Raw genomic sequence first — 15,664 nt, forward strand, 5'->3', positions numbered from 1 at the left:
GAAAAAAGAGGGACAAAACATACATATTTAAATATTTTCTTCAGCCACTTTTGTAAACTGATTTGTGCTCATATTTGCCAATTGCATATTTCATAACATCCTAATATTTTTACTGGAGTTATTTCAAGACTTTTTGTAAAAAAGAGGGACAAAACATACATATTTAAATATTTTCTTCAGCCACCTTGTAAACTGATTTGTGCTCATATTTGCCAATTTCATATTTCATAACATCCTAATATTTCTACTGGAGTTATTTCAAGACTTTTTGTAAAAAAGAGGGACAAAACATACATATTTAAATATTTTCTTCAGCCACTTTTGTAAACTGATTTGTGCTCATATTTGCCAATTGCACATTTCATAACATGCTAGTATTTCTCCTGGAGTTATTGTCCTCTTGTGTGCAGCATTCCCACCACGGAACGCAGAACCGCCCTGACAGCTTCCTATTGGTCCACGTTGGTCATTACCGTAAACCTCCTAGAAGCTGGGTCAGGGGGTCACCTAACGTTTACACAACACAACACATTACAATAACAAATATAACACTGAAAATGTGCACATTTCAAGCAAAATATCGATTAATTAAACATGTAAGACTAAGTCTCTTTCTAACTGCTTTTTTTACACAAAGTAAATGATAGAAAACAAGCAGTGTAGTCAGTGAAACTGCTCTTGCGCTAAATTACCGTCAGCAGCCGGAAGTGATGTGGCTCCAAAAGGAGCAAGCCAAAGATAAACACGTAGCCGGACGAGCAGGGTGGAGGATAACACAGATTATAAAGAGGCTAGCGTGAAACCAACGAAATGGAGTAGCTGCTCACGTTATAGAGATATTAGCAGGCAAGGAGACGTCCGTCAAACTAACCGAGGAGCAAGTCTTCCGCAGACATCGAGTCGGTGAGTCTGACAGCTGTAACATACCTGCTAGTGTTAGCTAACGGTAGCTAGCACCAGCTAACTAACCCAATTACCTGTGTGTGACAGATCACCAGCAGCTAGTAACCTTACTAATACAAACACACATATGCAGCTTCTGAGGAGTTATTAACTTAAGTAAGTTTCCCTCTTTGTTGGAAAGCTCTCTCAAAGGTTGGTCGGATTATTAAGACTTCATCTAACCATGTTAGCTTTAATGTTAGCGAGCTAAGTTAGCTACAAGAGCAGCCTCTTCTGTAGGAAGGTACACCTTGGTGTTTAGCTACTTTAATATAAGAGGAAATAAGCAGATAAGCAAGGTTATTAGGTTGCATTTAATGTGATAAATGTAACATAGGAGGGAGTGATTGGGTAGCTGTAATAGTGGGAGTGTACACCATGCTAACCACTGCTTAGCATCCATGCAGGAGATTACATGAAGTAGTAGTTTCATTTTGAGCATTTGACCTGTATGGATGTGTGATACACTGTTGTTCAAAGGAAATTCAAAGCATAAACAATACAATAGGTAAATAATGAAATATATGCATATGCATCCACACACAAGCATAACAAACTCCCTATGTCAGCTGTTTGGGAAAGCCATTCTATAAAAGTAAGTTTTAAGACGAGGTTGTCTGGCCTAATAGAAGACCATATTCACCTGATACTCCAGCTGTGACTTGGAGATTTATTGTAATGTAATGTTGTATCAGTTGTAGCTTTTCATACAGGGTCTGAAATTAACCTTTTCCCTCACCTGCCCCTGTGGCAGGTCACTGAACATTTCTACCGGCCACTCAGTTTCTTTTGTCTGCTACTTCTGAAATCTAGGAAGAAGGCTTTAAAACTGTAAACACTGAGTCAGTGGTACCAGACTGTAGAATTATGGAATATATCATGTAAACTTATATTATATAAGTAGTATAAATTAATATTTAATTCAAGCTTTAGAATTGCTTTTTAAAAATAATATTTCTTAATATAAGGAAAACCTCTCTGCCATGGTGGCAGATGACCTGACATTTTTACCTGCACAGTCAACGTTTACCCTTTATGTGGCAGGTGCTAATTTCATTCCCTGCTTTCATAATAATAATATTCCTTTTATTTATAGAGCATTTTTCAAGCCATACGCACACAGTATTTACCAAGGAAATTCAAAGCATAAACAATACAATAGGTAAATAATGAAATATATGCATATACATATGCATACATATACATCCACACACAAGCATAACAAATGACTCCCTATGTCAGCTGTTTGGGAAAAGCCATTCTATAAAAGTAAGTTTTAAGACGAGATTTAAAAGTCATAACGTAGTCAGCTGATCTGATGCTCAGTGGAAGGCTGTTCCAGAGCCGAGGAGCTAGATCACCCTAACCTGGACTCTGGAATAGTTAGAAGTAACCTGAGGGACCTGTTTGGACAGTACGGTATGAGGAGATTAGATATATACCACGGCGCCAGATCATTCAGAGCCTTATATGTGATTAAAAGCACTTTCATACATCAGTTATTTTAACAAAAGTGGGAACAGAATATTGAAGAAAAAGTTAATTTTTTTTCTTGAAGTCATATTACTCAAAGCTCATTCAGTTTGAAAAGATTGACACTTGGGTTCTCAAACTCATCACTTTTGTTCAGCTGACAGATTTACAGCTCTGTGTTTTCTCCGCAGGTCTTACTCAAACAGCTCTAAAGGCCTTCTGTTAGTTAACCATGTGTAGTTAACACTTGAGAACAAGTGTGGTTATTGTGAAACCTTGGAGGAAATCCTTACACTGTTTGTTTGAAGACTCTCACAAATATGCTACACCAATCAGTAACAAGCACATCACTGCCTTACTTTCACTGGAGCCAATCATTTGAGCTGTGAAAATACTGCTTTGCATTAGTGAGATTTCCACATGAGCAGTCAAATTAAATCAGTGTTGTCTGAGAAATGGGACACGATGCATACAAGGTCTAAGCAACTTAGGTCTAGATGAACAGTGTAATTTTTGAAAATGTCAAATTGTATTGGTGAGATGCACAATTTCTCCAAGTCTTCTCAAAATCCAGCCATTAGTGTTTAAGACATTTTATAATGAATGAAGACATGAAGAAATAAATCTATTTTCCTCATCTAGATTGAATTATCAGAGCACTAGTACATTTTAGTATATTGTGCTAATCAACAAAATTACTGTGAATTGGGAAATTGAAAGAGTTGCAGTTTGTCCTGGTTTATTGTTTGACTGCATTGGCTTTAACACAGTTAATGCATAGCCTACTGTTCAGAAAGCAGCGACACGAATGGGAACAAAAATAAACTTTAGCTGTAAAGCTGTGGATGGATTCTGAATGGATGATAACCCTGAAATGTATTTTTAAGTTTCAGTGTCAGCTGTCTGCGCTTTGTGACACAAATTTGAGGGAGATAAGGGCATTGTCAGTAACATTGGACAGCTATGAGACACTCCTCATTGCAGCTGCATCCTAATCCCCCATAAACCCTCAAATATCATAATTATGTCTTTTTGATTTTTATCATTCAACCTCCTAAAGGTTAGGCTTGCTGGGATGAGAGGCACCATTTATACACAGAGAGAGGGTGCACATGATGGGGTGGAATTATTTTTCAAAAGCTTTCTTTATTTGTGGATGGCGGCATAGTTGGCGGAGCAGATTTCTCATTATGGATGACTGACAGGCTGTCAAGGCTTTGTGACCACACATGTTTTAAATATAATTTTGCAAATGATTAAAAAATATGAAGCTGTTTTGCTGAAAATGAACATAGGAGAGAGATCTGATCAAAATGATCCAGCAAAGTGCTACCCTTCATTTGCATGCTGCTCCGCTACATCAGTCAGCTTTCACCTGCAACAACTTTCGTCTTCTTTTCTCCCTTCATCTGTCTCCCCACCACAGTATCTGTAGCTGAGTCCAAAATGGTGCGATCGGCCTTGGTGACTGCCACCAGTCTGGCACTGACTGGGGCTGTGGTGGCACATGCTTACCTCCTCAAAAACCAGTTCTACCCGACGGTGGTCTACCTCACCAAGAGCAGCCCCAGCATGGCGGTAAGTGAAGTCAAATCTGGAGTTTGGTATATTGAAATATTTTACCCATAGTAAGATCTTATAAATATGACAATATTTCCTCAAAAGGCCATATCAATGATGTTGTGACAAATCAGCTTTTTGTTTCTGTTTTGTTTCTGGTATCAGGTGTTGTACATTCAGGCCTTTGTGTTGGTGTTTCTGCTGGGAAAGTTCATGAGGAAGGTCTTCTTTGGAACACTAAGGGCTGCAGAAATGGAGGTAGAGTTGTTTTTTTTATATTTATGACTCACTTGACTCATCATAAAACACTTTCAGTTTAAAGGGATAGTTAAGGTGTTTTTTAAGTGGGGTTGTATGAGGTCAGTGCATTATCTACAGTAGATTACGGTCGGCACGCCCCCAGTTTGAAGAAGCAGACAGGAGTTACCGCACGCAAGCAAAGCAATGTACTGCAGTGGACGGGAGCAGTAAAACATATTTTAGCCACCTGAACAAAAGGCTCACCTGAAAAAATCAATATCAGTTCAGTATACGCTATATTTAGAATATTTACATCGGTTTACCTTGTTGTGAGACAGCTATACAGTCTATGTTTCAGATGGGGATCTAAAGCCTTAATCTATGTTCTCGCCAAAGCCGCCAGACTCTATTGGAAAAAAACAGTAATTTTACCCCCTAGAACACGGGAGGTTCTTGTCTACCGCTGCCTCGATTGGTTAGTTTGTTTGTGCTATTGTGTGTGTGTGAAGCCGAACTAACCAAAGTCACACAATAACACAAACAACCTAACCCTTCAGACAACCCTTTCCGACGGGGAACTGAAAACGTTACCTATGCTCTCGCCAAAGCAACCAGACTCCATCGGAAAAACTGTAATTTACCATGTAGAACTCGGTTAGGTAAAATCACTGTTTTTTTTTTCAATGAAGTCTGGTTGCTTTGGTGGGAGCGTAGATAACGGCTTCAGTTTCCCGTCGGAAAGGGCTGTCTGATGGCAAGGTAAAACAGTGAAAAGCGTACACTGAACTGATATTGATCTTTTTAGGAGAGCCTTTCTTTTAAGTGGCTAAAATAAGTTTTGCTGCCGGCCCCGTCCACAGCAGTACATTGCTTTGCTACCGTGCGGTAACTCCTGTTTGTTTCCCCAACCTGGGGGTATAGTTAATACATTGACTATGGATAAGTACCTCATACAACCCCACTTAAAAACACCCAAACTATCCTTTTAATATGCAATGCGTGGTCTCAGTTGTAAACAACAACAATGTATCTAATCAGCCTCTTTGTTTGTGTGCATTCACGTGTCTTTCCTCTCTACCACCAGCATCTCATTGAACGCTCCTGGTACGCTGTGACCGAGACGTGCCTGGCATTCACTGTGTTCAGGGACGACTTCTCCCCGCGCTTTGTCGCCCTCTTCACACTCCTGCTCTTCCTTAAGTGCTTCCACTGGCTGGCCGAGGACCGGGTGGACTTTGTGAGTGATGAGAGAGAAACTACTTCCTTATCTGACATAGTACACAGTGTACTTAATCCACTGTATCCGTATGAGGTACATTGTTTAAAGGTAGAAAGGAAACGCAGGACAAAGGATGGGACAGATGGTGTGTGGCATACCAGAGTCGAACAAACATTGTTGTGTGATATTGTGCAACTAATAATTCAGTCACAAATTTAGTGAAAAGGGCCCCTTACTGTGCCATACTGTGAGTTGAAAAGTGTGGCTTAGATGAAGAGAATATTAGAAGCTTTATCAAACTGCTATTACTAGACAGATATGTACGTGTTGTACGTAACCTGTAAATAATTTGTATTTCTGTGTTTCTTTCAGATGGAACGGAGTCCAAACATATCCTGGATTTTTCACTTCAGAGTATTATGTAAGTACACGTTATCATCAGCCACGTCAGGGATCATTCTCCCCGCCCGTCTGTGTTGGCTTTTTTTTTTTTTTAATCTTTGACTTCTGTCTCTACCTCTTTCTGTTGTATCGACTCTACTTATGAAACAAGTCTTAAGGCTAAAAGAAACTGTATGCAAATCATTGCTGTTTGCACATGAGACCAGGTGCGTCACAGTTTAATGCACCCCCACAACAGACCTCCAGAACGGTTGACATTAACACACCATAGTAACACCATTTTCTAAACACTGCTACAAAATCCATTCAGTCATCTTGTCTGATGTAATTTGTGTAGTAGACCTTTGGTTACATACAATCTGCTGTTTTTAATTTGAGGACAGCTGTTAGCTCTATCAGGGCATCCTGGCCATATCCAGTTTGATTTCCAGAATCAGGCTCAGTAGTTATTAGTTTTAATATTACTGTCCATCAGATATATCTTTAAATACTGAATGTTTATTTTGGGCAAAATCAAAGGTATTGTTTTCTACATTTCTACAGAGCTTCTACTTTTGCGTCTGTTTCTGTCGATACTGCAACTCGTCACAGAGGTGTTATTCAATGTTCTTTATTTCCTGCAGCTCTCATGGGACTGCTTGCTGTCCTGGACTTCCTGTTTGTCAACCATGCCTGTCACAGCATCATTACCCGCGGAGCCTCAGTCCAGCTGGTTTTTGGATTTGAGGTTTGTCCTCATTCTTTAGTTGAAGCTGAATAGAGTGCTACAGGAATGAGTCCTAAAACCCGGACATGAGTTAGCATTTGAGCACTTCCGGTTCTGGTCTTCTGGTCTCAAAGTCAATGGATGGTTTGAATTGTTTTTGGTTGGATGCCTGAAATAAGGTCAGTGGTTAATACAAGCTGAAGAGATTTTAACATTTTGTTCTACTATATAATATGCATCAATAAATACCCCACTCATGAATTTTGAAGCCTTTATCTGCCATAAAAAAGATGGTTGCTGAGTGGCTAAATGAGACTACTAAACGTTATCACGTCGTCTCGTCCGCCTTTACACTGTATACTTGCGCTCATGAGACCGTAGTGTAGTTTGTTTATAGCCTAAAGTTAGCTTTTTACTTCTGGCAACTGGATTCACACTTCAAAAATCATAAAGTAGTGTTAATTTGTGGAGATTATCTTGCTGAACAAAACGTGTAAGTATCATAAATGTGTATTTGCCCCAGAGCTTATTTTCTGCAATAATCAAAAACCCAATGGAAAAATCCCACTGGCTTTTTTGTCGAGGGAACCAGGGTTATGCAAATTTTCTGGTTGGCCTATAAAAATACGTCATCCCTGGAGCCCTCTATTTGAGCTCTGTGTTTTGTTTAGCTGTAAAAGGCTTATTTAAAGGAACAGTGTGTAGCATTTAGGGGAATCTATTAGCAGAACTATGTTTCCATTGGTGCATAATCACCTGAAACTAAGAATGGTTGTGTTTTCGTTAGCTTAGAATGAGTCCTTCATATCTACATAGGGAAAGGGTCCTCTTCATGGAGTCCATCATGTTGCACCGCCATGTTTCTACAGTAGCCCAGAACGAACAAACCAAACAGAGAGAGCTTTTTGCGTTTTTACTTTACCTGAAGGCTGCTGTAGGTCTCCGTCACGCTTGTGAAACTGTGGTAATGTGAGGCACAGAGTGCAAAACAGTGGTACTGCCAGCCACCGTCTGAAGTTCAAGTTCAATTTTATTTGTCCCCGCATGGCAATTGGTTTTGCAGCATAAAGTGCAACATAAAACATAAATACGACATGAAATCACACTGTAAAAATAGCACAAAATAGCCATCTGACTTCCGTTGCTCCTATAGTGTTATTATGGTAAGTTTGGCCTCTGAGCAAGACGAATGGCATACCACGGTTTTGCACTCGGCGGCTCACGTTACCGCAGTCTTGGAAAGGGAGGAGTGAGCGGAAGGGTACTCAATTGGTTGCACTCTGCAACCACACCACTAGATGCTGCCAAACCCTACACACTGTCCCTTTAACCCACTTTTAGTTATTTAAAAACAAGATAGAATACCCAACAATAATATAAGATTAAAACCCCACATTGCTTCACCACAACCTCTTACTTTAATCCTTTTCATACTATGTTCTTGTGTCCCCACACGGTTGCAACAGATAACACTTGCTATTATACACACACAACATGGAATCTTTCAACGGGATACCTCTTCTCTTTATGTCCCTCAGTATGCCATCCTGATGACCATGGTGCTGACGACCTTCATCAAGTACCTTCTGCACACTATTGACCTGCAGAGTGAGAATCCCTGGGACAACAAGGCTGTCTATATGCTCTACACTGAGCTCTTCACAGGTACTGTAATCAGCTGGAGGTCATGATGTGATGCAGGAATATATTTCTCTGCTGTTTTCTTCTAGTGTGTGTGTGTGTGTGTGTGTGTGTGTGTGTGTGTGTGTGTGTGTGTGTGTGTGTGTGTGTGTGTGTGTGTGTGTGTGTGTGTGTGTGTGTGTGTGTGTGTGTGTGTGTGTGTGTGTGTGTGTGTGTGTGTGTGTGTGTGTGTGTGTGTGTGTGTGTGTGTGTGTGTGTGTGTGTGTGTGTGTGTGTGTGTGTGTGTGTGTGTGTGTGTGTGTGTGTGTGTGTGTGTGTGTGTGCGCGCGCGCGCGTAGTTCAAGACAAAAATGGTGGCAGCCGTACTCAAATATTAGTTGGTGTCTTTATTCCAGGTTTCATCAAAGTGCTCCTGTACATCGCCTTCATGACCATAATGATAAAGGTCCACACCTTCCCCCTGTTTGCCATTCGGCCCATGTATCTAGCAATGAGGTGAGCAGCTGTGTGCCTTTGTGTTTTTGTCACTTCCACTACTCTGACATTTAACAACAGAAAGTAGAGTTCTCACAAAGGTCTATATATTCTTAAATTTATGGATAGGAGTTTGGTCGCTTGATATTTTGAATTCATATTTAAGGCATTGTTTTTGCTTTGTCTCTCAGGCAATTCAAGAAAGCTGTGACGGATGCCATAATGTCTCGGAGAGCCATCCGTAACATGAATACACTGTGAGTAATGTTAAGCCTTTCCTGATTGCTTCCCTATTTTATTTGTAAAAATCATTATTTCCTTGTGCAATGTTCTTATTAATTTATACATCATTTGGTTTGGACAAAACATGGTCAAGTGGGATTTTAATTATCATTTAATGACATGGACTACAGCCTACATGTAAAGTAGGGGTGTAAGAAAATATCAAGTATCGTGATATTATGTTTTGTGATACTGTCTCAAAAATACTATTGACTTTTAATTCATAGTTTACACTCAAAGATTAACTCAATACTTATTTCAATGGCAAAGAGATGCGCTCTCTCAGTTTATGTGCCCTCTTAAAATAGTGCTATGATGTTGGATGTTACAGCGACTGTGATAAATGCAAATGCAGATCCCTGTTCTGATTGCATAAAAAAGTCAACTTTTTTTACTCAGATTTTATGCATATGGTGGTGTGTTTTTTTATACTATGATAGTTTTCCTAAAATATGATTTTAGATTTAAAGATCGCAATATATCACCGTGCTTACAGTATCGCAATATATTGCAATATTGAATCGTAACCCCTGTATCATATCGCCAGATTATTGCCAATACACAGCCCTAATGTAAAGTAATATCCATAATGTTTTTGAGAGGTTTGCATGAAAACAACTCTGACGAGCTCTCACTCGGGTTGTAGCAAACCCATATAATAATAATACACATTTTGTTTGGCTAGATTTTTTCAAGTTTTAGTTGTCTGTAAGCCCCTCTTTCAGGACAGCATTCAGAGATGATAGTGATCTTTATCAAGGGATATTTGAAGGCAGACAATACATTTAGATATATAGTACAAGTCTGAATAAAACTTTAGCTAATACGTTTTCTGCTGTTCATTTCTCTTCTAATCTTTGCCTGTGTTCAGATACCCTGATGCGACTCCTGAAGATCTGCTGGCTTCTGACAACGTCTGCATCATCTGTCGAGAGGAAATGGTCACCGGAGCCAAGAAACTACCCTGTAATCACATTTTCCACTCCAGGTAAGTGGTTAGCATCTGCAGTAAGTGATGGCACACACCGTTCCTTAGTTAAACAGTAAACAAGTCAGTGTGGCAAATTAAACACGACTTCATAAAGGAACCTTTGGTATTGCATTGTGGTTATTGTAGTGTGTAGTATAATAGTGTTGTCGCCCTTGTTTCCTCCTCACAGCTGCCTCCGCTCCTGGTTCCAGAGGCAGCAGACCTGCCCAACCTGTCGCATGGACGTCCTCCGCGCATCTAATAACAATCAGACTCCAGCCCCGGCCCAGGTCCCGCCCCCTGCTCCCGCTGCCCCGGCCAACGCACCTGCAGCCCCGCCCGCCAATGGTGAGAGTCCAAACCAGCACTCATTAAGACAAGCACCATCTTCCTCCTTCTAGCAGCGCTACATGACGCCTAGCTACGCCCAAATTATTGGCCGTGCGGAACGCATGTCATGTGGGTGACCTCAGCTGTGAAACAGCCACAAGTACTGCGCATTCCAATACCGGAGAGTACATTTACCTGTTTCGCAGACATAATGTACCCTCATACCTACTGCTATCAGGACTGTTTCCATTCATGGGCTTAAAGCCACTATGTGTAGATTCTTTATTGACTAGAACATCTTCAGATGGCACAAGTGTTTGTAGAAAAATTAGACAATCCTGGTGAAAAATGGTGCAGTCTTTTGGTGCCATCACACCTAACTTGTTTGGTTCAGTTAAAACGAACTCCTGTCCGTTTGCCCTGTCAGTACGATTTGTTCGGGTTGGTGTGAAAGCTGTCAATGAAACCCTGGTATGGACCAAATAACTGAACCGAGACCGCCTGAAAAAGTGCGGGTTTTTTTTGTGAAGGCAAACGAGCCAACCACAGGATTTTATGATAGCAGATATGTGATTTCTAGCATGATTTCAAAAGCTAAACTACTAATATATCCATCTGCTGATTGTGAAATCTGTTGAGGAAGCGATCTGTATTTAAGGCCATGTATATAAGCATGTCGGCGTGCGTATTTTCCCTAATTAATAGGTCAAAAGCTGTTAAAACTGCTGTGCCTGTATCTGACTGTGTACTTTGTCAGCTCATTAAGTCCATTAAAAAGTATGTGACAGCGTTCCCACAGGACGCTGATCATGCGCGTGTCTGTGCGCTCCCTGGGACTATGCGTTCGCACCAGTCATCTGGGAGTGTTAAAGTGCTGCATAAACTTCTGTCACTCACCGGGATTTGATTTCCTTACCACGTGGGTCCTGATGATGCAGGATGAAAATCGCCAAAACAGTCCAATAAACAAGTTACTTGTCAGTCTGTATAACTATGTTTACTCATCTGGTTTGTTTGTAAAAAGTCAGTGTGAACAGGAACCGGACCAGAACTAAAATGCAACAGTGTATCATGTTTTCCCTTGGTCTGGACCAAATGAACTAAACTACAGGTGTGAAAGTACCCATATAGTCACACATGTTTAAATTCCACCCATAGTGGCTTTACATTTTGAGAAACCAGTCCAGAAATCTTGGTTCAACATGTTTTTCACTCAAACTTTTCATGCTTAATTAACAAGTGGTCTTGCTGGGTCACGTCGACCACTTTGCAGAGCATATTAATTTGTTTTTAAGCGTTATCTGGTGAATACATATTTGGTCCCTTTTCCAGGGTTGGTAAAAGATCTCTTCTGTTTCGTTTCCTCTCCAGTGGCCCCGGGCATGTTACCTGGCTTTCCTCCTGGCGTCTTCCCCTTCTGGGGTCCCTTCCCTGCGGTGCCTCCCCCTGCTGCAGCAGCTGGAGCTCCTGGTGCCACCGATGCTCCACAGAGCGGCACAGAGGCTACACAGGCAGCTGGTAAGGGTAACTCGTTAGCCACTCCAATTTACCACACCACAAAAAGGAAATCAAACCCAATGTGTTTGAAACAGTTCGCCTATTTCATGTTACAGATAGTATCTGAGCACCTCTATTATTTTTTTTATTTCATCTTATACTCTGGGATAGCTTGACATCAACCCAAAATGTTGTGCGTTTGTTTCATCAGGTAGTAGCCAGGCCAGCCCGTCGACTGCAGACGCCGCTGCAGGTGCTGCTGCTCCCGGATCAGCTATCCCAGGCTTCCCCTTCTCCTTCCCCCCACCTCCCTTCCCCACTGCACCATGGCTGCCCATGCCTCCACCTCCTCCCTTTGGTAAGCACCAAACACTCTACTGTCCTGCAGACTAAAATAACTATACGCTTGGTGACTAGACACTGCATAAAAAGACGGGAAAGTCAGGTTCTGTAAGTGTTACTCCTCTATAAGAATAGAAATAATAAGTAGTGTGGACTTTTAAATGCATGTGGACGAGTCATGTGTATGCTATTGTCTGACTTCTTTGTTCAGCCTTTGTTTAAGGAAGTGTTGAGTATTACTATAGCAACGTACTATCTGATCACACTGTGTGAAAGTCCCTGGCATTTCCCACTACATGTGCAACACTTTGTGGTTTTACAGTAGAAACACATATTGCTGTATCCTGTAGTGGAGGCTTCTCAATGACTGCAGGTTTTTAAAGATGTTTTCGTTCGACACTAAGCTGTGTACGAAATGATTCACTCATTCACTACTCCCTACTCACTATCTAGGGAGTTCTATGTAGAGGACTATATAGTAAGCTCATCGGCAAAATTAAAAAAAAAACGTTTTGACACTATTCAGGTCATTGTCTTGCCACCGTTAATTACGTCATTGCTGTCGCACAATTAAAACATGCCAGATCAACGTCTGCTGCATCCATGATAAATACTGACATGTATTTTTGTGTGTGATAAATACATAAAGTATTTTGTTGAGTTATCTCTTAGCGAATTTAAGTTCCCCTTGGTAAGTAGTGATGCAGCGTATATGTCTAGTGTTTTTATTGTGAAAGATAAGAATTAATGGCCATTGTGAATGTTGGGGGCAATACGTGTATTTTCCCAAATTAATAAATACAAAGTACTTCCTTTTTGCGCAATCAAAGCGCAATGCATGATGGTATACTGTATAGTGCTCAGTTAGTGACCATCGTTGTACACTACTTTTCACAATGCCTTGTGGGATACTTTTGAGTCCACTACTACATTCGGACAGCACTACAATATGGCAAAACTCTCTAGTGGACTACATAGTGAGTAGTGAGTGATTTCGGACACAGCCATAGTGTGAAGTAGTTCAAGACTGAAGTCTGAAAGTAATCCGTACTATTGGGAGTTTAGCTTAAGGTTAAATAAATACAACTAACTACAGTGAAAACACTCAGCGATGATAATAAAGATATTATATTTACATTATATATAAAGATATATTGTCCAGTCTTTAATAACTTACTGCCCACTTCAGTGGTGTTGTAGCTAAGTTGAAGTTTGTTTCACCTGGATCAGTTTGTGTCAATGCCTCTCCTCTCCTCTCTTCCAGTGTCATCGATGCCTCCTCCTCCTCCCTCTCTGTCCCGGCTATCAGAAGAGGAGCTGAGGGAGCTGGAGGCAGAAGGCCGGCGGGGCCTCGAGGCCAGGCTCCAGTGTCTCCAGAACATCCACACTCTGCTGGACGCCGCCATGCTGAACATCCACCACTACCTCAGCACCGTTGCCACACTCGCGTGAGTGAGCCTCCTCTAGTTGAAGTCGAATTAAGCTTGAATTGCTCATTAAATGCAGCCAGCCTACTCATGCTATTGCATTATTTCCTAATTAATACGATCTACAAATGTTTGACTTAAAGAGGACCTATCATGCTCATTTTCAGGTTCATATTTGTATTTTGGGCTCATACTAGAACATGTTAACATGTTAATGTTCAAAAAACGCTTTATTTCTCTCATACCAGCTGTGCTGCAGCACCTCTTTTCACCCTCTCTCTGAAACGCTCTGTTTGAGCTCCTGCCCCCCTCCCGAAAAGCTCAGTCTGCTTTAATAGGTCAGCTGGCCCACTCTGTTGTGATTGGTCAACCAAACCAAACTCTTCGGACTCCGCTCCAGCTCGGCTCTAACTAGCTTTTTTTGAGGGCGTGCCAAACTAGCCACTAGGCCGGTATTATGCAAATGTGTTACTTGGTGACATCACCATGTTACGGAAGAAAAGGCGGGACTTCAATCAAGGCGTTTCAGGCAGTTCAGGAGCAGAGTCTCTGTGGGGAAGAGTAACTCCCTTTGGCGTGGACTTTGGGCTTTGTAACTTTGCAGACCTTTTACATGCATAAAACACTAAAGGAAAGGGGGAAAAGCATAATAGGTCCTCTTTAAGTTATTTTAAGAATTAAGGGTTTTAATAGAATTAATGTGTAAAATATTTAAATCCTTTTTTTTTTAAATAAGTTGAAACTTAAGTGAGTAATACAATCAAGTTTTACAATTCAAAAAGGAAAACAAAACAGCTTAGAATGCAATTTTCGATTGAATGCGTCATTGTCGCTCTGCTGCTGTGTTCTCCACAGTCCTCCTCGGGCTGAGGGACGCGCTGGAGAAGCCAGTGGGACAAACAACGCTGCTTCCCCTCCTGCAGCTGGCAGTAGCAGCACGGACAGTCCCAGCGAGGAGAAGGACACGTCCAGCTGTAAGTCAACTGACAGTTCACATCAACTACGATTAAATCAAAAACCTTGGACACTGATTCAATATTTTTTCTTTCTGTTTTTCCAGCTGAGCTGGTGGACGGAGCTACGGTCTCCTCTCAGCCAGCCGACTCTACTTCTACCACGTCGGACACGGAAAGAAAAGAAGAGCTAGACGAAGGAGTGGCGGGGGTCGGGGAGGAGGACGGAGAGCCCAACGCCGCCGAGCTGAGGCGCCGCCGCCTCCGTAAGCTAGAGACGACACCCCCTCCAGACAACTGATCCAGATGTGTTCGGACTCGGACGTGTTGCTCTGGACCAACAGGAACTCTGAGCTGATCCATCGTTGCTTCGGTTCTTCATTGCCTCTCTTCCTCGTGGCTCTCGCCTTCCACAGGCTCAGGTTTCTAACTGTGTCAAGTTGGACTCAGGCTACCTGGAGACGCAATGATCGGTACTGCTTATCTGGACTGTTTCTGTGTCAGAAAGCAATAGCACGACTTTTTTGTTTGTTTTGTTTTTTCACCACCTTTCCCCCCCCCAGAATGACTACTGCAATAAGAGCACTGCAGGTGTAAGTTGAATCAGGTGGAAGAGGAATTTCAAACCCATTTATTCGGTCGATGTCAGAGACGGTGTTTGGATTTGTGTTTGGTAGTTTTACTGTCGGTGAGGTCTTTGCCTGCACTTTGATTTTTTTTTTTTTTGTTTAATTCATCTTTCTTCAGTATAAAGGTGGTCCCATTCACCATGTCAACATGTTACACACAGCACTTGGATCAGCGTCAGATCCGGTGAGTTAAAATCAAGGGAAGACGATCAACTGCTTTCTGTTTCTTTAACGTTCATCACTCTTCTGTTGCCACTGCAGTCGTTGTAACATACTGATTTATTTGAATGTGTACATACTGTATAAAGAGTTTTAATAGGATGATCTGTACATAATGCAGAATAAACTGTTTGACTGAAGTGGCAGTGGGATAACACGTATGTTGGTGTGTAAGTATGTTCATAAACTGGTGTCATAGAGATGGAATGTGAGCACTTATCTTTAGGCTTTCTGTGGCAGAGCTTTAATGTTGCCTTTAAATTAAAGATTGGGATGTAAAATGAAAACTCACTCATACGTACAAATCATTTTAGTTAGTTTTGTAGGAAATATACGGGAAATGTAGGAAAATATTTTG

The 15,664-nt window shown here is 41.3% G+C and overlaps 1 protein-coding gene across 2 annotated transcripts; it reads left to right on the forward strand.

Annotated features, from left to right (window-relative positions):
* The first annotated feature begins 710 nt into the window (after positions 1–710).
* Positions 711–15,593, forward strand: syvn1 (synovial apoptosis inhibitor 1, synoviolin). Of its 2 annotated transcripts, XM_037779522.1 has the most exons (17): positions 711–903; positions 2,039–2,104; positions 3,842–3,993; positions 4,141–4,233; positions 5,300–5,452; positions 5,807–5,855; positions 6,460–6,563; positions 8,081–8,207; positions 8,579–8,678; positions 8,849–8,914; positions 9,811–9,927; positions 10,100–10,257; positions 11,611–11,757; positions 11,948–12,094; positions 13,343–13,526; positions 14,361–14,479; positions 14,566–14,759. In XM_037779522.1, exons 3-17 carry the CDS (start codon positions 3,862–3,864, stop codon positions 14,757–14,759), a joined length of 1,890 nt encoding a protein of 629 aa, XP_037635450.1. In that variant the 5' UTR covers positions 711–903; positions 2,039–2,104; positions 3,842–3,861. The 2 variants fall into 2 exon arrangements, with proteins under 2 accessions (XP_037635450.1, XP_037635449.1); XM_037779521.1 differs by lacking the exon at positions 2,039–2,104 and having other exon boundaries at positions 713–903; positions 14,566–15,593.
* The last annotated feature ends 71 nt before the right edge of the window (positions 15,594–15,664 follow it).

The sequence above is a fragment of the Sebastes umbrosus genome, chromosome 9, assembly GCF_015220745.1.
Source record: "Sebastes umbrosus isolate fSebUmb1 chromosome 9, fSebUmb1.pri, whole genome shotgun sequence".
NCBI lineage: Eukaryota > Metazoa > Chordata > Actinopteri > Perciformes > Sebastidae > Sebastes > Sebastes umbrosus.